This window comes from Nannobrachium achirus, assembly GCF_963921795.1.
Source record: "Nannobrachium achirus genome assembly, chromosome: 16".
NCBI classification, from domain to species: domain Eukaryota; kingdom Metazoa; phylum Chordata; class Actinopteri; order Myctophiformes; family Myctophidae; genus Nannobrachium; species Nannobrachium achirus.
The window spans coordinates 28,748,734-28,769,862 of NC_137823.1; the positions used below are offsets into that span (position 1 = coordinate 28,748,734).

General features: G+C 38.8%; 2 protein-coding genes across 2 annotated transcripts in view; both read left to right on the forward strand.

The window, feature by feature from the left end:
• The first annotated feature begins 6,541 nt into the window (after window positions 1–6,541).
• On the forward strand, window positions 6,542–12,368 carry LOC308300234 (cytosolic 5'-nucleotidase 1A-like). The gene is made up of 6 exons (XM_080744045.1): window positions 6,542–6,677; window positions 7,574–7,741; window positions 8,845–8,974; window positions 9,068–9,190; window positions 10,298–10,482; window positions 11,108–12,368. The coding sequence occupies exons 1-6, from the start codon at window positions 6,573–6,575 to the stop codon at window positions 11,471–11,473; spliced, it is 1,077 nt and encodes a 358-aa protein (XP_080600171.1). The 5' UTR covers window positions 6,542–6,572; the 3' UTR covers window positions 11,474–12,368.
• A 1,058-nt stretch (window positions 12,369–13,426) lies between these two features.
• Window positions 13,427–21,129, forward strand: part of LOC308301257 (saccharopine dehydrogenase-like oxidoreductase) — a 41,384-nt gene continuing 33,681 nt past the window's right edge. The window contains exon 1 of the mRNA XM_080745178.1: window positions 13,427–13,662. Coding sequence (XP_080601304.1) covers window positions 13,464–13,662 — 199 coding nt within the window. The 5' untranslated portion in view covers window positions 13,427–13,463. The remainder of the gene's footprint in view (window positions 13,663–21,129) is intronic.

Sequence of the window (21,129 nt, forward strand, 5' to 3'; positions counted from 1 at the left end):
CCATAGAAACACTGTGTCTGTGCTGTTGTGCGCCATACTTCAGTGGAGTGGAGCAGCAAGGAACTAAGGATGGGAAATAAAGTGCTTTGGGATGTTGTGACCATGCTTACACTTTCAAATGGACATGTCATGTGTACAGTCAAGTTAGTGGGTTAGGGTTATTTATGAAGATTATTCGATTATGATTCCATATGCTTTTGACATTTTTTGGAATTGTTTTACATTGATGGAAAGTTGCTTAAACTTTTTAAAATCGTTTGAAATAAGATATTTTTTTAAGTGTAGGAAACGAAAAGGAGAGAATGGGATACTTGCGAACCACAAATTGAATGAATGAATATGTGTGTAACGCACGAACGAACACATACACACACACACACGCACACACACACACACACACACACACACACCTTACCTCGTCTGGCACAGATGAGCTCATTCACGCCACAGCTCCTCCCCCCTCCTGAGGTAAAGAAGGTGAGAGGTCAGGGGTCAGATGTACGGTAAACTCTATTGTTTCCTGTTCCTCCGTGCAACCATAACCATATGCTGTGTCCCCAGAAGGCAGGGGATGTGACAGATGCCAGCGCTGGCCAGATGTCAACCCAATTAGCTCGAACCAACTGAGCAAACTGACAATTCAGATGTTTATTTAATTTTCCAGGCACGGTAGCCTATAGTGTTACATAACAAAGTATTTGATAAGATAAAGTGCAGAGTATTTGAGGATAGATTTCATGTGCATTTTAGGACAAAACACTATATTTAGCACAAACCACATGTGTGTCCACAGAGGTGTAAAGCCGGCATCATAGTCGCCTGGGCGGTGGAAGGCTTTACACCGCGGTGTAGTCTTTTCGAGTCTTTTTGAGTCATGAAACTACAACGTTACATCATTCCTCGCGGTGGAGAGCTTTCCACCGCAAGTCCCAACACATCTCTCTGTTTTTACTATCAGACAGACAGGCTCTACACCCCGTTCACTGATTGGTCAATCTAGACTAGTCAGTCACGGTGAATAGGTCTCCACCGTGTCCGTGGCGTACTATGATGTCCTGCAGTTATTTTGTGACTTGAGGTGGAAAGCATTCCACCTCAAATTTGCGGTGGATAGCTCTCCACCGTACACTCTGATACGGGCTTAAGATATAGCTCCATGTGACCAGTATACTTGTAATCTGTCTTAAGATAGAAGTTCACGAAACAAACATCAACATTTCATGACTCACTCTCTCTCACTCACTCACACACACACACACACACGCATGTGTGCATCCACACACAGACCCAGGGCACAGCACACACATACTGTACACACAAGTAAACAAATAAATACAGTTGGCACAACATTACCAATTTTGTAAATAGAAATTACAACCTGAGACAGAAGCTATTCTACTTCCATTCCATTCTCAGAAATGTCTGTTGTCTAGTAATTCTCAATTTGATTGACATATCGGCTACGGATCCATTTTATCTCTGAGACCCCAGTGTAAGAAAAGCTTTGTTTTTAGACATGCATGATTTGGTCCGACATGGTCTGTCATTTGGTCCAGAATTCCTTTACTATCTACTGTACAGGTATGTTAATAACATCAAACATTGAAAAATAGCCATTCTCTAGTTATATTTACGGTACATGTTATAGTGGTGAAGATGAACTATCAATCATTATCTGGGAACCCCACCCCAGGACCCCACTTCGAGAACCTTTGCTCTAATCACATGTCTATGGTCTCTGTAAACATGAACCTATACTGGGGTGATACTGAGATACAAATTACTCAATCTGAGTTCCCAGAGGTAATTACTAGACAGATGTTCATGCCTAAACAATAATACCATAAAAAAGAAGAAAAATGTGTGCATGTATGTATGGTAGGACAACTATCGTAAAGAATTTATAAAAAGATATATAGGCTATAGTTGTGTCATTTATACAAATATTTTACTCTGTAGCAGCACTTGTTTCAAGTGTAAAGTGCATTATAAACATAATACATGTAACACGATTATTATTTTACAATAGGCTACTCAAACATCCTATAGCAGCCATGAGTTAAAGACTACAGGAGGAGATGCAACTATAGCTTACTGTAGTACAAAAACAGGTTATAACCTAATTTTTTACTAAAGTACACCTGCCATGCATGATGCAACTCTTAAATGGTATATACCCTGTAGTAGGCTATCTCTCCCGTCATCACCACCTTGCATGATGCACCAGGCCATTTCTAGCAGCGGGACATTGACGTTTCCCTGCCTGCTTCCCTGTCAGGTGTGACGGCATCAGTGACGGTGTCAATACCGAGCAGCGTGCCTGCTGCTGAAGCCAAACATGTAGGTCTACATGCATACCCCGTAGTACGACGGTGTCGCCTCCTCGCTTGGCATGAAGACACACACACAAAAAAAGAACAGATCTACAAGCAAACACTCATCGCATCCTTTTTGGCACACGAACGCGACACCCTCGGGGTGAAGGAGATTAAGTCTATAAATTAAACACACGTGATGCACCGCCTGACATCCTCAAAACACGGGCTGTCTGTCTCGTTCACTTTAATGAAAGGCAGCAGCTATTGTCGAATTTGTAGGCTATTATTATAGCCTGTTATTATTACCTATTATTATTGGCATGACACACACTCTCTCCCACAGTGAAGGCTGGCTGACCATATGAGAGGCTGACATAATAATCCGCGCGCATGCAGGAGCACATGAAAGGCACCAATAGTGTCGCTGTCCACTTCAGCACCACGCTCAGCTGACAGGAGCACGCGCGCGTCGCGTCCCGTGGAGGGCACATATAATAAACAACCCGCATGCACCCGCACCACCAGTGCAGCTATGTTTCACACTGTTGAGAAAATATACAAATAAATCAGCGAATCAATATAGTCGAAAATATATTTTGAGCCCCATATAAGCTATATAATATTATTATTTTTCATCTATAGGCTCGCTTATCTCCAAAGTATATTTTGAGCCATTTTTTGGTCTACATTTTGAAACATTTCTTTTCGCTATGGGTTACACAGCACACTTAAGGATCCACTATCCCAGCAGCACCAGTAGAAAGAAACACTGCCCTTTGCCTCTACAGTAGTCCTAGTCACGGCGTGTTTCACATAGCTGGCAGATATGTGATGCGTCAAACGAAACACGAGGTCTTAAAGCATTCTTTTTCTGTCCTGTGCAAGTTATAGAGTCCCACAGAACACATGTGAGCACAGTGTACTTACCATCAATCGCCATGATGTTCTAGCTCCTCTGGAATCTACCAATTCGAGGGGAAGACGGTAGGAAGCGATCATTACGGTGCCAGTAGCAGGGGCGCAGGTATGGGCAAACATCCAGATCTGTGCATTGTGGTTAGACCTATGTGTTTTTCCTTTTCTTTTTTTTTCTTCTTCTTCTTTTTTTCTTCAATATTTCATTTCATTTTATCTGATGTGAAAATAAATAAATAAACATTATATTATGGACACTATATTATGTCAAATGGACTTGACAACTTGTGCCTTGGACTTTCTTGTTTTATTGTATTTATTTATTTTGTGATTGTTCCTTGCTCTAATTGCACTGATGCACATATTTGTCCAAAATAGCTGGAAATCACTAATAAAACTAGGCCTAAGCAAATTCATCATCATCATCATCATCATACATCATCATGTGTGCCATATAGGAATAAAGATTGCAGGACAGAATTTTGAAATATTGTTTGATTTTATATAGGCTATAGCCTATCATTTTAAACTTCAATTAAACATTTGTGTACTCAAGATGTGAATACGTTTTTCCCCCTTGGTTTCAAGATGTCAGGATTTGTCACATCATATAGGCTATAGGCCTACAGTTACACAGTGGAAATGTTATTGTTTTGACCTGTAGTGCACAATAGTTAGCCTACATTGGTTATGTTGTCTTCAGTCCATATGTCAGCATGAGATTGAGGACCTCATACCATATAGGGCAAGCCTGCATGTGTGAAAGTGGCATAACACAAGAAGATAATAAAAAAAAGCAATAATACTGGATGTAATGGAGTAAAAAAATAAAATAAAAAAAGTTAATAGCTCTTTTCAAAAGCGAGTTAACAAAGTGCTTCACATCACACAAACCTGACAACAGAGTGGGGTAAGAAAAACAAAAAATGACAATAAAAACACAGGCAATTAGGTCAAAAACAATGCCTACAGCAAGAAATAAAAAGCACTAAAATGAACAGCAAGAAAGAAAAACAATAAAAATAGAGTCCTCAGATGAACAGAGTCCAATTGACCAGTACTACAAGGCCTAACTGATTCCCACCCTATCAGCATGCAACAGCATGCTATCAGCATGCAACTCATTCAGTGCACGCCTGCCTTGTTTACTCAAAAAAAAAGCTTATTTTATACGTCTAGAGAGCAGGCTGGAATTTCAGGGGGCAAGGCCACTTGACTTGGCACTTGGCCAAATGCCAGGGCAGGAAGGTCATCAAATAAGATGATGAAGATTTTAGTCCATTGAAAGAATTTGTTGAATGGGGCATTACAGTAAGACCACAGTGGCCTCAGGTCATGCCATTGGTTTGAGGGGCACAAGGCCAAACTGAGGGGCAACGAGTATTTAATTTTCACATGGGCCCACACAAAGGGCCCACCTGGGCCAAATTCTCCTGAAAGTTCACCCTTGTTTCCTCCTGGCCTTGTCGACTAACTACCGGTAGTCTACATTTACTTAAGGTAACTAGTCTACATTTACTTAAGTACTTTACTTAAAGGGGCACTCCACCACTTTTCAACCTATGTTCATATAATTGGTCCTCACTCAAGTTTTTTTTTTCTCAGAGGAGGGCTGTGGGCAGGTCAGAAACCCATCGTCTTGTGACAACATCGATTGCCAATCCAGCTTATAGAAACTGCAGGCTTTCTATTCCTGAAAAGTTGCAATTTTAAAGTGGAAGCCATTGTTCTCGCGATAATAAAAATCTAAACATCTTTTTTTTGGAAAATGATGATGTCACAAGAGGATGGATTATGAACTTCAGACAGCTCTCATAGGAGACTTGGACTGAGTAGAAAGAAATTGTGATATTTTATCATGAACATTAGTGAGGACCTATTATATGAAGACAGGTTGAAAAGTGGTGAACTACTCCTTTAAGTATAATTTTGAGGTAGGCCTACTTTTTACTTTACTTGAGTATTTCCAATACTTTTAGTTCTACTCCACTATACATCTAGTCCCCAAATATTCGAAGCCTACTTTTACTCCACTACATTTATTTGAATACTTTAGTTACTAGTAGTTACTTTGTAGATTAAATACAATAAATACAGTAACGACTTCAAACCTTTATACATTTCAGCCATTTGAAAATATCCGATGTACAAGCTCAAAATGCATTGCGTTGAGCTTGTAGATCTGCCATTTTTTCAAAAGATTTGAATACATTTGAAAACTTGGGAAATGTGACATTCTGCATAATGACCACTTTATACTGTAGTACTTTAGGGACATTTTGATTCCGATACTTTTGTACTTTTACTTACTCTAGGTGAAGGAGTTTAAGTATCTCGGGCTCTTGTTCACGAATGAGAGAAAGGGGAAGACGGCGTCTCAAGACGGAGAAGGAGATCAGCCGGAGAATCGGAGCAGCAGGAGCGGTTTTGCAGTCACTAAATCGCACTGTGGTGAAGAAAAAAGAGTTGAGCCGGAAGGCAAAGCTCTCTGTCTACCGAGCAATCTTCGTTCCTACTCTCACCTATGGTCATGAAGTGTGGGTCATGACCGAAAGTATAAGGTCACGGGTGCAAGTGGCCGAAATGGGTTTCCTCAGACGGGTGGCTGGTATCTCCCTTAGAGATAGGGTGAGATGTTCAGTCACCCGAGAGAGACTTGGAGTAGAACCGCTGCTCCTACACTTGGAAAGGAGTCAGTAACTGTTACCCCCGCGACCCGATTCCGGATAAGCGGTTGAAGATGGATGGATGGATGGATGGGACTTCTACTAGTGGTAGTATTTTTACAATGCAGTATTGATACTTTAAAACTCGTAAAACATATGAGTACCTTTTAGTTTTTACACCACTTTGTTTTTATTTTTTTATAAATCTTTATTCAAAAGTCATGTGATACGTACAGTACAGAAGTTATTAATACATCAATACAAAAAAATCATATCCAGGGGGAATTACTTTAAATTGTGAACACAAAAGAATATATATATATATTTTTCAGCCTTCTTATTTTTTGAGTCACGAATTGTTTGAATGTATACTGCTTGGCTTCAATCTCAAATAACATGAAGTATTTATTATTAATTTAATAATCATTCTGGCCAAATGTCACATCCATAAGTCTAAATGTAGTAATTTCTAAGCCATTATTAATGTTATTTGAGTTTTTACACCACTGGTGATGCTCTCTGGTTGCTGCGTGCGTCACGACTGGAAGACACGCCCACTCATCCCTTCTCTTCCTCACTACAGTACATTTCCGCAAAGTTTCATCAGAGGAGATTCTGAACTGATTCTCACTGTAGATTTTATACAGCGCCGTTTGAGGATCCTTCTGCAAGAATGAGTGAAATCAAGACCGAAGCAAACGATGACATTGCGGAGGAAAAGGACTGGGCCGCGGCGAAAGCCTTCTTTGATAACCTCAAAACAAAAACACCGAGACCTGTAAGTAGGCTGGTTGCAGTCTCACGTTTTAAACAGCACTTGAACGTTTAGCCTTGCTTCTCGAGAGATCTGTGATCATCTGTCAGTCCTGAAGTTCCAGTGGTGGAAAAAAGTACTCAAAAGTTTTACTTAATAAGTAAAAGTATCAATTCTGCCCTGTAGAAGTACTCCATTACAAGTAAAAGTCCGGAATTCAAAATGTACTCGAGTAAAATAAGTACAAAAATATTGGCATCAATACTTTGTATTTAAAGTACGAAATCATGTACTTAGAGTACGAAAAGTAAAACTACTCGTTATGTAGAATGTACCATTTCCAAGTTTTCAAATCTTGTGAAAAGGCTATTTTCAAATGGACAAATGAATATAGAGTTGAAGTGTTTAATGTATGTTTCGTAATAATAATCTATAAAGTAACTAGTAACTAAAGTTTTCAAATAAATATAGCGGAGTAAAAGTACAATATTTGGATCTGAGATGTAGTGGAGTAGAAGTATTGGAAATTGGAAATACTCAAGTAAAGTTCAAATACCTCAAAATTGTACTCAAGTAAATTTACCTAGTTACTTTACACCACTGTGAAGTTCAAATATAGCATTTCAAGTTAACTGCACGCCAAAGTGGGATTGCAATGTGTTGAACTTGAAATGCTTTTTAAACAGCTAAAAACTGCTAACATATACATACAGTACAAGGTGGGTGATTTATAGCCTGGCGGAGCCAGACGTTATTATCTGTGTTCATTCCTTCCACAGTATAACTATATATATAGTTCCATAGTTATACTGTGGAAGGAATGAACACAGATAATAACGTCTGGCTCCGCCAGGCTAGGTGATTTAATCAACTCAAGCAACAATTCCTTTTCTGTTCTTGTCATGCTCATCTTGCTGCAGCCCAAACCCAAACATGCTGTTACCATAGCCGTCTCCTCCCGCACCTTGTTCAACATGGTGGCCGAGAGGAAGATCTACCAGGAGCAAGGAGTGGAGAAGTACGTAGAGTATCAGGTGGAGCACGAAAACGAGCCCCTGAAGCCTGGCGTTTCTTTTCCATTTGTCAAGGTAGGTAAGCAGCACTGTTTGTTAACGTGTTACTGTCCGGGCATGCGAGCATGCACTGACGGGCCCCTGTACAGTTGGTGCTTGCACTCACCACCTACACGAGACATTCACATCACCAGTCTATGAAAAAGTTTAATTAGGTGTCCCTGTAAAAGCCCTTGGAACTGGCAGGGTTGGGTAGTAATGTCCATTTTAACCCGGATAGCATGATAGGCTACCTCTCTTGAACCTTAATATATTCAGATGATTAGTAATTAATATAAACCCATTACATTAGGACGAAATGTGCAATTAAATTATAGTTACATTGTAATGGAAGCTTTGTAACATGTTTGATGATGGCAAATTTCAACCTACACACAGAGTTCCCATTTTTCAGGCTACACCTGTGGAATTTGTGGAACGCGGATTCCACTCTCATAGGTATTTTGGTGTGGCTGCAGTCTTAGGGTGCCCTCACACCAAAGTACCTATGAGAGTGGAATCCGCGTTCTGCCAATGCATTTCAATGAGAGTGAAGCGGTTTCATGCCAGCAGAGGATTTCAGCAAAAAACGCTCCCTTCTCATTGAAATGCATTGGCGGAACGCGGATTCCACTCTCATAGGTATTTTGGTCTGAGAGCACCCTTAGGAAAGGAATACTGCAAACTGGATCCCATCGTTCAATGTTTGTAACTCCATAAATTCTTTAGTAAGGGGTGATATGTTCAATGTTTGATTTAGCAGTAGGCCTAATCTTAAAGTATTCCGATTATATAAAAAAAAAGTTATACAAGGGATTACGTTGCCAATTACAAGACATTCGCATGTCATTTGTGTTCAGTAACTGACTTAAATTCAAAGTAGCCTGACCCAACCCTGGGAACTCGTATATTCGCATACCGTAGACGGCATTCCACATCAGCCACCTACCATTACCGAAAACTGGTTCAAGTTCAGGGTTCAAGGTTTCTTTATTTTCACATCTTGTGTAGAGTGGAATTATTTGAAAGAAAGGTGTGCCCTATTTCAAGTGTGGTAAGTATTTGCCAATAATGGTCTGGCACAAGTTCCTTCTTGTTGCATCATCATTTACAACTTATGTGAACTTGTGTGTTGACAGGCGTTGATGGTGGTCAACTCCAGGCTGAGGGAACTCTACCCTGAGAGTGAGGAGTTGTTTGACATTATCCTGATGACCAACAACCACGCCCAAGTTGGACTCCGACTCATAAACAGCATTAATCATTACAGTAGGTTGAATCCCCACAGAGCCACAGAGGAAATGTTCGCTTTTCTATTATATTCAATGTTTAATTTACCAATATTTGTCTTTCTTCCATCAGATTTGACCATAGAGAGATTCTGCATGACTGGAGGGCAGAGTCCCATTGGCTACCTGAAGGCTTACATGACCAACCTTTACCTTTCCAAGGACCCTGAGAAAGTCACAGAGGCAATTGAAGAGGGTAGGCAATGATGACGTTAGATTTATAATCCTGTGTTCTCTCACTCAGACGTGTCTGTTGAAGATTTTTGGTTCAATTATACTTTGGTATAAACTTAAATAGGTAATGCTTAAAATATTGCTGGTAAAGTGTAGTGCAGGGGTCTTCAACAAGGGGTCCGGGACCCCTAGGGGGTCCTCAGAGTTACTACAGGGGGTCCTCCAAATCTTTGTGTGATAGCTTTTTTTGTCTCTTTTTTATATTAACCACTTGAACACTAGCGTCCATATTCAGAGAACTTTAGCCAAAAAATGCAGATCTACAAGCTCACAACGCCTTTCTGTGTGAGGCGTTATGAGCTTGTAGATCGTCTATTTTCGGCAAAGAGGTTTGGTGTAGAGGGGGAAAAGAGCAGACCAAGTACAGAGTAAAAGGTCAAGTTTATTAGGTAATGACAACAGCACAAGTGGTTAAATATCTGAAAACACAAATTGACATGAATCCAAAACACAATGATGATCGTTGCTGTCAAACCATGAAACTATATGGAATCTATGAGCGTGTGTGTGTGTGCGCGCACACGTGCTGGGAGAGAGAAGCAGAGAGACATAATTATTTAATGAAAATCATGTGTCCTGTCTTACAGGGGCCTTGCATGCTTTCGTGAACAGACATACATCAGTCAGTAATGCGATAATATAATATAATGAATATATATAATATATTTAATTTAATATAATATAATATAATGAACAGACAGACGTCAGTAATGTGATAATATAATATACTGGCATGGAATGGAATGGGATATAGATTGGAATAAAAAACAAAATGTATTGGGTCTGGATCTCATTTTGGTGAAATCCTGCAGTGTGTGATCCCTTGTTGGATCAATCGTATAGTGTGAAACCCACAACGATATATGACATGACAGCCGATTTCAAGAAAGAGACTTGTGTAATGTGAAATACATAACGATCTGATGATTCCCAATGACTTTAAAAGTCCAGTGTCTACCTGCCCTAAGTCTGGATAAGAGCATCTCCTAAATGCCTAAATTGTAAACTAAACATACTTTTTTACCTGACACCCTGCCATCCCTCCACCTGTCAACCTCTGTCCCCCCAGGCATTGCTGCTGCCACAATGTTTTCATCCAACAAAGAGGTCGAGCTGTCTGATACCCAGCTGAGAGTGGCATTTGACGGAGATGCTGTGCTCTTCTCGGATGAGTCCGAGATCATTGTGAAACAAGGCGGCTTGGACAAGTTCTTTGAGCATGAGAAGCAATTCGAGAACAAAGCACTTGCAAAGGTAACCAATAGCCTGTTTGACTAACATGAAGGAAAACCTATATTATATTATGCTTTAATAAACACCTCACTAAGGGGCTTTGCACACAGGCGCGATTTTCAACAATTGCGTTTTTTCCGTTTGCTGCATGATTAAAATGTATTGGATTTGGTGTGCAATGCTGTGCGGAACCCGCGTAGCGGATCCAAAAAGGAGTCATAAAAGGAGTGATGAGTTTTTACTGCATGCGACAAGACACACAAATCGAACTGGGTTCGATCTGGAAAAAAGGCACTGCCGCAGCCTCCTGCCGCATGGCAAATTCGGAGCCGGTGTGCATGAGGTCATAGAGAATCATTGTTTTCTTTAAAAAAAACTAAACTGTCTGTTTTTTCCATGCGAAAAAAGAAAACGCTTCTGTGTGCAAAGCCCTTTAAACTCACAAGACCTAACTCAGTCCATCAGGGGGTATTTTGACATAATCATCCTACCTTACACTCAATCTCAATAGTTACAAGCTTTGGCTACATATCATGAACTGTGATTGTGTTTCTCTCTTGTTTACCACTGTCACTCTATAAAATGCTTTATTAAGAAACTGTTCATCAAAAGCATTTTAGGCATACGGTTGTGTCGACTCTTTCAGGGTCCCCTGAAGTGTTTTCTGGAGGCCCTGGGGAAACTCCAGAAGAAGTTCTATGCCAAGGATGAGCGTTTGAACTGTCCCATCCGCACTTTCCTGGTCACAGCCCGCAGTGCAGCCAGCTCAGGCGCCCGTGTTCTGAAAACACTAAGGAGCTGGGGCCTAGAGATCGACGAAGCTCTCTTCCTGGCTGGGGCCCCCAAGGGACCCCTCTTAGAGAAGATAAAACCCCACATATTTTTCGATGACCAAATGTTCCACGTCGAGGGGGCCAATGAGCTGGGCACCATCGCTGCACACGTGCCATATGGGATTGGACAGAAGTACCACAAGGGGAAACTCATTGAGCAGCCACAGAAAGAGAAGTGATCTTGAAACACTGAAGTGAATGCATCACCTGAACATATTTTGATGTACACTAATAGTTAGTTTCTTTTTTTAAGGGTGGAAGATAATTTATGGTTTACTTTGATACTTTTGTTATTTTATTGACTTGAGAGACACTGCACACAATCCAGTTTGCAGTCCATTTAATGGACATATAACAGTTCATACTTTATACAGGGTCACTTTGGTTTACAAACACATAATGACACTGTAACATACCGTATTTACATATTTACTATTGGTGTTATTTACTAAATGTATACAGTGTTAACGCTCTAAAGCAAAAAGGGATGTGCTCTTTAGAATACTTGGCAACCTGATTCCCATGATCAAACTGGAAGTAACAACACTTTTTTTTTTTAGTTAAGTATCATAATCAAAGTGATCCTCTACTGCAGGCTTGCTAGATACAGTATGTATAAAACTACCCAAAATATATTTTGGATGCAGCTTTCTTCAACACCTCACCTAAAGGTGTGAGAGAGGCCAGTTCTGTTGAAATCTTTAAATGTTTAAAAACATATTTTTACCTTGACTTTCTACTGCACACTTTCCGACATTTTGTAAGCCATTTAATATTCAATTTTAGTTATTTTTATTTACTTTTTCTATGAAAAGCACATCTGCTTTTCTTATTTGCTTCCTTTTAATCTAGAGTATGTTTCTACTTTAACGTAAAGGGCATTTTTTTTTTTGTATGTTATTCAAATACAATAAAGTGTATTATTATTTAGTCCCAAAACATATTACCAGAATTGTTGTCAACAAAAGTTGCTGCCTGGATCCAGTGGATCATACTTTAATATTATGGTATGTTACAAAGGGAGCTTTATTGGGCAGAAAGCCTTTTTTGGAGCACAGCTGCTGCTGTCTGTACTGCTGCTTTACTTACTGGCATGTTAGACTAGGAGCTAATGTGCACAAACTTTACTTTTTATATTAAAGTTTTGTATTTGTTGAGCACAAAGACTGACATTACTACTGGAATGGTCAAAATTCCATATTACGTTGCATTGTACTGTACAGCCTATAAGTATTGTTTAGACACATCTAAGCATCTTTCCATATTAAGCTAATGGATTTCTAAAAAATGTAATTTAAGTGGATTGATTGGGAGTTGCATATTTCAATTTTGTTGCACCTGCAATAACAAAGGAAATTCATTTCTAAACTTTTAAATCATCTAATGATGCAGGTCTCAGGATCCACACGGAAATAGCCATGGCTACTATAATATTTTGTAATTAAAGATACATTTAGGCTATATAACTATAATTGACTAATTGACTCACCCCTTGTCCCCCAAGTATTGCCTCTGCCACAATGTTTTCACCCGACAAAGAGATAGAGTTTGAGTGACACCCAGCTGAGAGCAGCTCTTTTCTACTCCCAGCCCAGGATCCACAGTCTATGGAGTTAAATCCACTGCCAATGCACCACAGCCAGACATTTGCACAATCATCCTCACATTCATTCCCATATCTTCCCAGTAACTTCAGTGACCTTAAAACGTGAGGTCAGTAACAGCAGTCTACTATCCACATATTGGCCACCGTTTCTCAAAATGCAATACTTTAACTTGACCACCAGATGTCTCACTTCATCAGGGAATCAAGAGGAATTCATTGCTGCAGTCAGACTGACATGGCTGCGTTCTGATAGCTACGCAACATCTTCCTGCGTATCTACACTGTACTCACTACGAAGACGTGTTACAATATTAATCGGATAATTATATTATATATGAAGTTGTTGATGTTAAAGGTTACCGATGCCGGGCGGGCGGTCACTGTCCAGTCAGTGTCTACATTCGGAAATTAAGCAGCAAGGGGTGTGTCTGTCACGTGTTGACAGCAAACTACGTCCGAGCTCCCAGTCTGAAGGACACGTTTGAGCGCTGCGTGCTGTGCGTGGTATTATAAAGTAACCCGACCAGCTCCGCACGCAGGCGGGTCCTTCAACCGCTCACACAATGGCGCCTGTCACCTCTAACAGACCGTACCACATTATAGTATTCGGTGCCTCCGGCTTCACCGGACAGTTTGTGGTGGAAGAGGTCGCCCGATGCGCGGCAGAAAGTCCTACCAGCGGCGGGTCACTCCAGTGGGCCGTGGCCGGGAGGAGCCGTGAGCGTCTGGAAGGAGTGTTGAAGCAAGCTGCCGAGAGGCTGTGTATGTGTGGGACAGACAACTGCGGTCACGCTATCTACACTTCAGGAAAAGCTGGTCGCGCTATCCTCACTTCAAAATATGGTGCGCTTCTACACGGCTGTTTACGGTTTGACAAGGGGATGGTGCGTTCAAGGCGAGCTGGTACATTAGAATTTCTAGACTTTCGAGACCAAGGGTGTATAAAATATGGAACTACATACTATTCAATCAACAGATGCTTTAAATTAGACCCCCCCCCCCCCCACGTAGTGATGTCAGTAGCTCATATACTGAATGAATACGATGCATAGAATAGTGATGTCTGTAGCTCATACTGAATGAATATGATGTATAGAATAGTGATGTCTGTAGCTCATACACTGAATGAATATGATGTATAGAGTAGTGATGTCTCATGTCTGTAGCTCATATACTGAATGAATATGATGTAGTGATGTCTGTAGCTCATATACTGAATGAATATGATGCATAGAGTAGTGATGTCTGTAGCTCATATACTGAATGAATATGATGCATAGAGTAGTGATGTCTGTAGCTCATATACTGAATGAATATGATGCATAGAGTAGTGATGTCTGTAGCTCATATACTGAATGAATATGATGTCGTGATGTATGTAGCTCATATACTGAATGAATATGATGTATAGAGTAGTGATGTCTGTAGCTCATATACTGAATGAATATGATGCATAGAGTAGTGATGTCTGTAGCTCATATACTGAATGAATATGATGCATAGAGTAGTGATGTTTGTAGCTCATATACTGAATGAATATGATGCATAGAGTAGTGATGTCTGTAGCTCATATACTGAATGGATATGATGGCATAGAGTAGTGATGTCTGTAGCTCATATACTGAGCTCATATACTGAATGAATATGATGTATATAGTAGTGATTTCTGTAGCTCATATACTGAATGAATATGATGTATAGAGTAGTGATGTCTGTAGCTCATACACTGAATGAATATGATGTATAGAGTAGTGATGTCTGTAGCTCATATACTGAATGAATATGATGTATAGTGATGTATGTAGCTCATATACTGAATGAATATGATGCATAGAGTAGTGATGTCTGTAGATCATATACTGAATGAATATGATGTATATAGTAGTGATGTCTGTAGCTCATATACTGAATGAATATGATGTATAGAGTAGTGATGTATGTAGCTCATATACTGAATGAATATGATGTAGTGATGTCTGTAGCTCATATACTGAATGAATATGATGTATAGTGATGTCTGTAGCTCATATACTGAATGAATATGATGTATAGAGTAGTGATGTCTGTAGCTCAAATACTGAATGAATATAATGTATAGAGTACTGATGTCTGTAGCTCATATACTGAATGAATATGATGTATAGTGATGTCTGTAGCTCATATACTGAATGAATATGATGTATAGTGATGTCTGTAGCTCATATATCTTGAGTGGGACTTGGAATCACAATGTCTGGCTTTTGTGGGGCCTTCGCAGCTCCACTCGCATCCGACCGAGAGGCCTCCGCCTCGGACTCCAGAGTGGCAGACCCTTCACCCGGGGACCACCTCCAGGGACCCCTGGCGATATACCAGCGCCCCTGGGGATATAGAGACTGAGAACCGGGTGGCGAGGGGCCGACGCCGCTCCTTCTCGCATCCGACCGAGGGTCCTCGGCCGAGGGACCAACCGGGGACCCCCTGGAGCTCCGGGGACCCCCTCGCGCCGCTCCGATTTTTGGATCTCAAATGTTAACTACGATCGGACAATTTTTTTTTTGAGAAATTCGGGACTTTGACTTCGTAGACCCCCTCCAGGGGACCCATGGAACCCAGGAAAATTGACAGCGCCCCTGGCACTGCAGCGCACAAAAACGTCCATGACTCGGGCTAGGAGCGACTGGGAGAGACGGGACCGTTACCCACGCGTCCGCCTCGGTGCCCCGGAGCCGGCTGTGCATAGAGCGCCCCCTGGCGGCAGAACGCCGCCACTGCAGCCCGCCTAAAAGGCCGTAACTCGGCCCCCTGGCCCCCGGAAGACACAGGGCCGGCTCTGGGGGGGTTACCATAAACCATTCGCTATATTGCCAAAAGTATGAAAATCAGATAAAAATAAAGAAGATTTGTTACCATAAAACAACTATATCACCTTGTTAATGATGTTCCTAAGTACCTCTAAAAATATTCCCAACCTGTTTTACTGTGCCAATAATTTATAATAAATTCGACAAATATTACCATAATCCATTCGCTATACTGCAAAAAGTATAAAATCTGATAAAAATTAAGAAGATTTGTTACCATAAAACAACTATGTCACCTTGTTCATGATGAACCTAAGTACCTCTAAAAATATTCCTGACGAGTTTTACTGTGCCAATAATTTATAATAAATTCTACAAATATTACCATAAACCTTCGCTATACAGCTAAAAGTATAAAATCTGATAAAAATTAAGAAGATTTGTTACCATAAAACAACTATGTCACCTTGTTCATGATGTTCCTAAGTACCTCTAAAAAATATTCCCAAACTTTTTTACTGTGCCAATAATTTATAATAAATTCGACAAATATTACCATAATCCATCCGCTATAGAGCAAAAAGTATAAAATCAGATAAAAATCAAAAAGATTTGTTACCATAAAACAACTATGTCACCTTGTTCATGATGTTCCTAAGTACCTCTAAAAAATATTCCCAAACTTTTTTACTGTGCCAATAATTTATAATAAATTCGACAAATATTACCATAATCCATCCGCTATAGAGCAAAAAGTATAAAATCAGATAAAAATCAAAAAGATTTGTTACCATAAAACAACTATGTCACCTTGTTCATGATGTTCCTAAGTACCTCTAAAAAATATTCCCAACCTGTTTTACTGTGCCAATAATTTATAATAAATTCGACAAATATTACCATAATCCATTCGCTATACTGCAAAAAGTATAAAATCTGATAAAAATTAAGAAGATTTGTTACCATAAAACAACTATGTCACCTTGTTCATGATGTTCCTAAGTACCTCTAAAAAATATTCCCAAACTGTTTTACTGTGCCAATAATTTATAATAAATTCGACAAATATTACCATAAACCTTCGCTATACAGCTAAAAGTATAAAATCTGATAAAAATTAAGAAGATTTGTTACCATAAAACAACTATGTCACCTTGTTCATGATGTTCCTAAGTACCTCTAAAAAATATTCCCAAACTTTTTTACTGTGCCAATAATTTATAATAAATTCTACAAATATTACCATAATCCATCCGCTATAGAGCAAAAAGTATAAAATCAGATAAAAATCAAAAAGATTTGTTACCATAAAACAACTATGTCACCTTGTTCATGATGTTCCTAAGTACCTCTAAAAAATATTCCCAAACTTTTTTACTGTGCCAATAATTTATAATAAATTCTACAAATATTACCATAATCCATCCGCTATAGAGCTAAAAGTATAAAATCAGATAAAAATCAAAAAGATTTGTTACCATAAAACAACTATGTCACCTTGTTCATGATGTACCTAAGTACCTCTAAAAAATATTCCCAAACTGTTTTACTGTGCCAATAATTTATAATGAATTCTACAAATATTACCATAAACCTTCGCTATACAGCTAAAAGTATAAAATCTGATAAAAATTAAGAAGATTTGTTACCATAAAACAACTATGTCACCTTGTTCATGATGTTCCTAAGTACCTCTAAAAAATATTCCCAAACTTTTTTACTGTGCCAATAATTTATAATAAATTCTACAAATATTACCATAAACCTTCGCTATACAGCTAAAAGTATAAAATCTGATAAAAATTAAGAAGATTTGTTACCATAAAACAACTATGTCACCTTGTTCATGATGTTCCTAAGTACCTCTAAAAAATATTCCCAAACATTTTTACTGTGCCAATAATTTATAATAAATTCGACAAATATTACCATAATCCATCCGCTATAGAGCTAAAAGTATAAAAGCAGATAAAAATCAAAAAGATTTGTTACCATAAAACAACTATGTCACCTTGTTCATGATGTACCTAAGTACCTCTAAAAATATTCCTGACCTGTTTTACTGTGCCAATAATTTATAATAAATTCTACAAATATTACCATAATCCATCCGCTATAGAGCTAAAAGTATAAAATCAGATAAAAATCAAAAAGATTTGTTACCATAAAACAACTATGTCACCTTGTTCATGATGTTCCTAAGTACCTCTAAAAAATATTCCCAAACTTTTTTACTGTGCCAATAATTTATAATAAATTCTACAAATATTACCATAATCCATCCGCTATAGAGCAAAAAGTATAAAATCAGATAAAAATCAAGATTTGTTACCATAAAACAACTATGTCACCTTGTTCATGATGTTCCTAAGTACCTCTAAAAATATTCCTGACCTGTTTTACTGTGCCAATAATTTATAATAAATTCTACAAATATTACCATAATCCATCCGCTATAGAGCTAAAAGTATAAAATCAGATAAAAATCAAAAAGATTTGTTACCATAAAACAACTATGTCACCTTGTTCATGATGTTCCTAAGTACCTCTAAAAAATATTCCCAAACTTTTTTACTGTGCCAATAACTTATAATAAATTCTACAAATATTACCATAAACCTTCGCTATACAGCTAAAAGTATAAAATCTGATAAAAATTAAGAAGATTTGTTACCATAAAACAACTATGTCACCTTGTTCATGATGTTCCTAAGTACCTCTAAAAAATATTCCCAAACTTTTTTACTGTGCCAATAATTTATAATAAATTCGACAAATATTACCATAATCCATCCGCTATAGAGCTAAAAGTATAAAATCAGATAAAAATCAAAAAGATTTGTTACCATAAAACAACTATGTCACCTTGTTCATGAGGTTCCTAAGTACCTCTAAAAAATATTCCCAAACATTTTTACTGTGCCAATAATTTATAATAAATTCGACAAATATTACCATAATCCATCCGCTATAGAGCTAAAAGTATAAAAGCAGATAAAAATCAAAAAGATTTGTTACCATAAAACAACTATGTCACCTTGTTCATGATGTTCCTAAGTACCTCTAAAAAATATTCCCAAACTTTTTTACTGTGCCAATAATTTATAATAAATTCGACAAATATTACCATAAACCTTCGCTATACAGCTAAAAGTATAAAATCTGATAAAAATTAAGAAGATTTGTTACCATAAAACAACTATGTCACCTTGTTCATGATGTTCCTAAGTACCTCTAAAAAATATTCCCAAACTTTTTTACTGTGCCAATAATTTATAATAAATTCGACAAATATTACCATAATCCATCCGCTATAGAGCAAAAAGTATAAAATCAGATAAAAATCAAAAAGATTTGTTACCATAAAACAACTATGTCACCTTGTTCATGATGTTCCTAAGTACCTCTAAAAAATATTCCCAAACTTTTTTACTGTTTTACACAAACCCCGAAAACGTGTCGGCGCCGCCCGCCCGCGTCTCAAACTCCCGATCCCGCACGCACGCCGGAACACGCCTGCCGCTCCGAGACCGCCGCCGGGACCACGGGACGACGGAGCCGCCCGAAACCGAAAAACGCGCGGGTGCCCTCACCCGGCCCGCGACACCGCCTAGCCGGGCCACCCCCAACAACCGACCCCGCACCTCCAAACCGGACCGACGCCGAGGCCACGACTCCGGAAAAACGCGCGGGTGCCGGCGCTCTCCCCACGAAGTCGCCAAGCCGTACCGTTCCAGTCCCGAATCCCCCCCTCCGACTTCCAACCCGGACCGAAGCCGGGGCGCAAACTCCCCCCTAACCAAACGCGTGGGCGGCGTCGTTCGCCCCACGGTGCCGCCCAGGCAGATCGTTCCAGTCCCCCGACCCCCAACCTTCCACTTCGAACCCGGACCGACGCCCAGACCCAATACTCCCCCCTACCAAAACGCGTGGGTGTCGCCGCCCGCCCCGAGACACCGCCGAGCAAGATCCTCCCGATCTCCGAAGTCCACGGCCGAGTAGGTTGCTGTCAGTGAGAGCGCACTCTCCGGGTGTCCGAGGCGGTGCTACACTGTTTTTTCCCTTTCCAATCTTTCCGTTTTTCCTTTTTTCTTTTCGGTGGGCACGCTGAGGCACCAGGGAGCCCCCTCACATAAGAAAAATATTTTCAGGGGTACTTAGGTACATCATGAACAAGGTGATATAGTTGTTTTATGGTAACAAACTTCTTAATTTTTATCTGATTTTATACTATTTGCTGTATAGCGAAGGTTTATGGTAATATTTGTCGAATTTATTATAAATTATTGGCACAGTAAAACAGTTTGGGAATATTTTTTAGAGGTACTTAGGAACATCATGAACAAGGTGACATAGTTGTTTCATGGTAACAAATCTTTTTGATTTTTATCTGATTTTATACTTTTAGCTCTATAGCGGATGGATTATGGTAATATTTGTCGAATTTATTATAAATTATTGGCACAGTAAAAAAGTTTGGGAATATTTTTTAGAGGTACTTAGGAACATCATGAACAAGGTGACATAGTTGTTTTATGGTAACAAATCTTCTTAATTTTTATCAGATTTTATACTTTTAGCTGTATAGCGAAGGTTTATGGTAATATTTGTAGAATTTATTATAAATTATTGGCACAGTAAAACAGGTTGGGAATATTTTTTAGAGGTACTTAGGAACATCATGAACAAGGTGACATAGTTGTTTTATGGTAACAAATCTTTTTGATTTTTATCTGATTTTATACTTTTAGCTCTATAGAGGATGGATTATGGTAATATTTGTAGAATTTATTATAAATTATTGGCATAGTAAAACAGTTTGGGAATATTTTTTAGAGGTACTTAGGAACATCATGAACAAGGTGACAGAGTTGTTTTATGGTAACAAATCTTTTTGATTTTTATCTGATTTTATACTTTTTGCTCTATAGCGGATGGATTATGGTAATATTTGTAGAATTTATTATAAATTATTAGCACAGTAAAACAGGTCAGGAATATTTTTAGAGGTACTTAGGTACATCATGAACAAGGTGACATAGTTGTTTTATGGTAACAAATCTTTTTGATTTTTATCTGCTTTTATACTTTTAGCTCTATAGCGGATGGATTATGGTAATATTTGTCGAATTTATTATAAATTATTGGCACAGTAAAAAAGTTTGGGAATATTTTTTAGAGGTACTTAGGAACCTCATGAACAAGGTGACATAGTTGTTTTATGGTAACAAATCTTTTTGATTTTTATCTGATTTTATACTTTTTGCTCTATAGCGGATGGATTATGGTAATATTTGTAGAATTTATTATAAATTATTGGCACAGTAAAAAAGTTTGGGAATATTTTTTAGAGGTACTTAGGAACATCATGAACAAGGTGACATAGTTCTTTTATGGTAACAAATCTTCTTAATTTTTATCAGATTTTATACTTTTAGCTCTATAG

Coding starts and splice junctions, on each gene's coding strand:
- LOC308300234 (XM_080744045.1), top strand. CDS start 6,573: ATGAGTGAAATCAAGACCGAAGCAAACGATGACATTGCGGAGGAAAAG. Junction 6,678..7,573: donor AAACAAAAACACCGAGACCT/GTAAGTAGGCTG, acceptor ATCTTGCTGCAG/CCCAAACCCAAACATGCTGT. Junction 8,975..9,067: donor AAACAGCATTAATCATTACA/GTAGGTTGAATC, acceptor TTCTTCCATCAG/ATTTGACCATAGAGAGATTC.